The 6,000-nt window shown below is 35.5% G+C and overlaps 1 protein-coding gene across 1 annotated transcript in view; it reads right to left on the reverse strand.

Annotated features, from left to right (window-relative positions):
• The window catches only part of PKP4 (Plakophilin-4), a 57,020-nt gene extending 51,438 nt beyond the window's left edge, over positions 1-5,582 (reverse strand). The window contains exons 1-2 of the mRNA XM_051219313.1: positions 5,509-5,582; positions 1,447-1,573 (exon numbers count right to left, since the gene is read on the reverse strand). Coding sequence (XP_051066215.1) covers positions 1,447-1,494 — 48 coding nt within the window. The 5' untranslated portion in view covers positions 1,495-1,573; positions 5,509-5,582. The remainder of the gene's footprint in view (positions 1-1,446; positions 1,574-5,508) is intronic.
• Between the last annotated feature and the right edge of the window lie 418 nt (positions 5,583-6,000).

Consider the following 6,000-nt stretch of genomic DNA (forward strand, 5'->3'; position numbering starts at 1 on the left):
ATTTTCTAAAAACAAAATAACACTAGTTGAATGTGGAGACCTATATTTTCAAACATTACTCCAGAGGTCTACATATACCTACTTTACATCATTTATTCAGTCTTTGCTATAACATTTCAAAACAAATCAAAGATATTAATGATGTCTCAAAATTCATTCATATTAACTTAAAGTGAAGTCCAGGATGGCTACCTTGTATCACTGACTACAATTTTTCCCATCTCTAAAAGATAAGTCCACTCATCATTGTTTAAAAAAGACAAATGGAGTCTGGAGGTTTGTACAGCTAGGTATCCTAGAATAAATCATCAAATTAATCCATTTTCATATATGTAAATATAATAAACGCTTATTCAAATGGGTTACAATGAACAGCTCAGAACCAATTAGACGATTTGGACTTCGCCGATGACCTAGCCCTCCTATCCCATACACATCAACAAATAAGATGAAGACAACTCATGTAACAGCAGTCACTGCATCAGTAGGCCTCAACATACACAAGGGGAAAACCAAAGTTCTCAAATACAACACGGAGAACACCAACCCAATCGCTCTTGATGGCGAAACTCTGGAGGATGTAGAATCCTTCACGTACCTGGGAAGCATCATCGATGAACAAGGAGGCTCAGATGCAGACGTAAAGGTGAGGATTGGCAAAGCAAGGGCCACATTCCCTCAATTGAAGAACATATGGAACTCAAAACAACTTTCAACCAATATCAAAGTGAGAATCTTCAATAGGAACGTCAAGGCATTCTACTGTACGGAGCTGAAACTTGAAGAATACTACAACCACCATCAAGAAGGTACAAGTATTTATGAGTAGTTGTCTACGCAAGATACTCAACATACATTGGCCAGATACCATCAGTGGCAGCCAACTGTGGGAGAGAACAAATCAGCTTCCAGCTGAGAAGGAAATTAGGAAAAGACGATGGAAATGGATAGGACACACATAACGCAAATCATCAAACTGCATCACGAGACAAGCCCTAACTCGGAATCCTGAAGGGAAGCGGAAAAAGGAAGGCCGAAGAACACATTACGTCGGGAAATAGAATCATATATGAAAAGGGTGAATAAAAACTGGAAAGAGCTGGAAACAATTGCCCAGGACAGGGCTGGATGGAGAATATTGGTGGGCGGCCTATGCTCCTTCACGAGGAGTGACAGGTGTAAGTAAGTTATTCAAATGGAACCCAATATTTTGTCGAACTAGCTAGGTAGACATCGATAACCAGTGATAAATACTTAGCATCGTAGATTCTCAAGTTGGTTTGCAATCATGAACGTAATACCTGAGAATGATGAACGTTGGCCCAAGGTGTTGTATTACATCAGCATAACGAGATAAAAACCGTTTTCAAGCATTTTTTTAAGCTTTTGAGAGATATCACTGGATATTTTGAGATGTATTCATAAACCTCGTATATTAGAACTAACCTGAGAAGGCAACTCTGTTGATTCTGTTAAATTGAAATTGTCATTCATCAGATCATTGGCAAACCACTTGAGTATTAAGTGGGGATTTACGTCTTTTGTTTGGCTTAATTGCAGTGCACAGTCTTTGCTGAAAAAGAAGACAGATGTAAAATGTAAGACACGGAACATTCAACGACCCATATACATAAATTATCAGGTGCCTTTAATTGATTTTCATTCAAACTTAGACATATTATTATAGCAAAATAATAAACAATCAATAAGACGTCACAGTGCTTTCAATCAAAACTGCTTGCAAAAACTATTGATATTTTGGTCCTGGTTTACTATCAAATCTCCAGAGGCTACTTTTTGAAAATGGCTAACAAATTGTGGATTCCTCTAAGATACATTTAAGATGAACCGACATGATTTAACAGTGAAAAAAGTAAACAATGAACATATATAGTTTTGATAGTAATTTAGCATTAAGTTCAATTTCTTCCCTCTACTTGAAAAACTTCCAGATTGTTTGATAGTCATGAATCACCTTTGTGTATAATAAACTGACACTTATGATGACTTCAAAAAATTGTAAACAAAAGCACTTAGTAAGTTATGCATATCAGAAACCTGGTTGTCCTCTGACCCATATTACACTTTCTTTCGTCTACCAACTAAATTTCATTCAGTCAATCACTATACTCATTTAGCCTGATTGGGGCTGTTATACAAAATCAGCACAAAGAAATAAATCCGACAAGAAGAATATCAAAAGAAACAAAAATGATGTGGCAGCAGTGATAACGAGAATGGCTAAGTACTGATGACAGCCTGAAAGGACAGTGTAAAAAAGAGTGTGTCAGAGAACAGTGGAATTCAGGATAGAAGAGAAGATAAAGAATGAGTGCATCTGTGTCATTGTGACTGATTCCCACCAATTTAGCTCAAAGTCTGGAGGCACTGATCCCCAATATCGCAAAGATCCCAACCAGATAGTCTGCACCTACCGTTATAACTCACATCAACAATCAGAAGCTTCATGGACTGATGCTACTTTTTGTTTTGGCAGCCCCTGGCCTTTGTCTGACCTTCTCTACCCTTGAATTAGGTGGTGTTCAGGAGTATGCAAAATACATCTTAACCACCACAATAAACGAAGATGGATAACCTTAACAAGCAATTTGCAAATTTTGTCCAGTAACATATGCCTAGCCTCAAAATTACTCCCACGATTATTTGTTGAACACAAATCCGCCAGAACTGGTTAGACTTTTAAGAGGAGTGAAGTAGTCCAAGCATTCAGTCACTTTGCTCCCTATAATTAGTTTAAGTGTTGACGCAGACTAGTACTGAGGCAATATTTTGCATTCAGAGCTAAAAAAAATGCATCTCAAACATGCTTCCATTGTTCCTTAAGTTAATCGGAAGACTGCATTTTCTCGACAGATTTTTTACTATGTTATCTGCATGTTTGTAATCAATTAGTGAACCTTCTGACAGAATTTCAGCCCATCGAAACTTGTGAATCTTTATCATAATGTACAAACCTAATAATAACTCATTTTTAAATTATTTTGCACTTGGAGCTAGTAAAACAAACCCTTAACAACTTAGTATTGTCCAACTCTAATAAGATAATTACTGTCTGTTCAAAAGACAAATTTATCCAACTGAATTAGAAAGCGAAATCCATTAATAATTATTGTGGGCTTCTAGAAGTCTCTGTAGAATCGCTTAACACAAATTGTAAATAACTAGTTGTTTTATAAACGCTCAGCAAAGGTTTGTTGCTCCAGTACAACTCACATGACAAGATTTTCTTCCTCTAGATAATCATACTAGTAGCCTCGTGAGCATCTTCACTCCTATTCTTTTTTCTAAGCCCTTGCTGTTCCTCTTCATTATTGTCTTTAAGGGGCGTACTTGAAGAGTTCTGGCGGCAATATCTTCTGAGTTCATAATATAAAGAACATCTTCAATTATGAGTTCTTCAAGAAAATGTAAAACCAACTGTCAAGACGCCTTTAGTATCTTTATTAATTTTTAACCAACGCTTACTATTGCCGAAGTATATGGAAGTTGAAAATGACCTTAATAGAACGTCAAATATTATGTTCTAGGCCATCGACTTATGTGATACCTGGTAATTTAAAGGAGATAACTGAAGTTGTAACGACATTTTAACTTCAGCAAAGTATTTGAATACTCGTATTTTCAGGCATTTATATTAGGTCTATCCAAATGTTAACAGTGCTAAAAACTGCTATAAAAAATACGCCTCTCGCCATACATTCTATCATACTAGTGGAGATTTGCAGCCATTGCAAAATCGGCGTGTTGTATATGTACATGTTTATAAATAGGTTCTACACAAGTAGAAACACAGTCATCAATGTCTGTTGGTAATGAGATTGATGATAAGTAAGTAACGTTTATGTCTATGCCTTAGATTTTCAATACCTTGCGCTATCCGGCAAAATATGTCATCGGCAATGTGAAACTTTAATGTCAACGTTATGCAGACCATGTATGAGTCTAAGTCTGATGGGCGTGATAATTCAGGGAATTATGATATTGCGTCGTCAAGTTTGCATCTAGAGATAAACTGCAAACATCGGATGCATAGGGTATCAGAGACAATTTTGCGAGTTTTCTTAATTCATCGGGTTATCATTTCACACTTTACAGGACCATACTGATCCAATTAATGAATGATAATCCTAAAACTTCTACATGCTAATTTCGGCTTATGTTATGAAACCTGAAGTGGCCAGCCACTGAAAACTACTTGACACTTAATCAAAAAAAGCATTTTAGAAGTACAGGTTTCGCGGCAGCGTAAGAATTACAGGTATCTTTTTCAAGTCTTAGTTATTAGACCCACCAACATTCCGATTTTTATTACCAGCTTTCACAAAAAAAAGACCTCGCGAATATGTATGATATAGCAACGCGAGATTGTTTACACTATGAGAGATAAGCTTCTAAATCATCTTAAAAGAAGGAAGATAATGTGAGAAATAGTTTGAAATAATAACCTTTGGCTGCTGTTATATAGGTGCAGTGTTTCATGTCAATGATCAATGCCGTAAGTCTCACTTAATGGTATCAGTTGTTGGCAAAAAAAATATAGAAGCTTAACACGGTCGTAAGTGTTAGTGTTTATTTAATGTAAGAATCAATAGGATGGCTTTTATGATTCTGAAAAGCAATAGAGGAGTTCTGACGGGGAGTATCTCATAGAATTCTTTATATTTTAACCATAACTCTCTAATAAACTGTTGATTATCTATGCATTAGTATTTTCTTTCACATGTGCTACGTTGAAACTACATGGAACTTTAGATTTAGAAAGATGTGAAAAAAGCGACCGTATGTCATTACTATTCTTGAAAACTGTGGGTTTTTTCCTTAAATGTTTTTAACCAAATATATTTTTTTAAATACAATCCACAATGTCTAAACGTTTGTTGGCGAACACAGTAGACATTCATTCTTGGAGCATATAATTTTCCGTAGCCTCTGTGTAAATAGAGGCAAAAACCGAAAAATCTGGAGTATATTTAGTCAAGAGGTAAACAGTTTGACGCAAATCCAGTAACATTTCAAACCCATTGAGGCAAAAAGTGGCAATTTATCACTATCCCCTCATGGCATGAAAAAAGAAGACTTTGTTAGAGTGTTTTTAATTTACCTCGGCCTATTTTATGGAAATATTCTCTTTACTTCACTAGTGCTTGCTTTAATTTCCATTTCTGGTATGCATGTGCACATCACTTACCCGAAGTTTGAATGGAATATTCTAAAGGTTCCCGTAAAATAGTTCTAATTTCGAATTCATATAAAAATTATGCATTGTTATTTCCATTACACCATTATAAGCATAAAAATCCTCTCTTTTGTGGAGTTATCTACAAATCATGATATTGATATTGCTCTTTTTCATACGATAATGTTATATCACATAGCGAACGACCATGATCGAGTTTGTGAACAATTAACAGATCTGTGTGAAAGCCACTGTTATACCCATAAACGTGAAAAAAATGGGGAAGTAATAGGAAGAATAAAGTGTCAAACCTGTCACAATGTAAGCGCGAACTGCCAAAAATATTTTAAAAAGTAACAAAAAATTGAGTCCTCGCTTGAGGATTAAAACAAGTAGAAAATGTAAAGTGCAAGAATGACATCGAGAAATAATTGTATCATAGAATAACGACTTTCGCATTTATTTTGATCAGAAATATAATAAAAACAATAATTTCATTCTTACTTTTCGGTGACTATTGAACCGTATTGTCTGCAATGTACACATATTCTTAATCTCAAAGCAATGTTCAGAAAAAACTCCTGAAAGACCTTTCGGACGAAAATCCATAATCGACGGCAGAGTATCTCTCTTGAGTCAGTCTTTTAGTGTATATCTTGGGATTTCTGAAGCAAATATAGAGTAAGTTTAACTCAATAATCCAGACGTTGTTTCGAAACTGTAAAACCAAAATTTTTCCGAGATTTGTGCACGTGACGCTGAGAGAAAATTTGGTTATCCAGCTTCTTCCATGTCTTTCTCAC

The sequence above is a fragment of the Schistosoma haematobium genome, chromosome 4 (assembly GCF_000699445.3).
Source record: "Schistosoma haematobium chromosome 4, whole genome shotgun sequence".
NCBI lineage: Eukaryota > Metazoa > Platyhelminthes > Trematoda > Strigeidida > Schistosomatidae > Schistosoma > Schistosoma haematobium.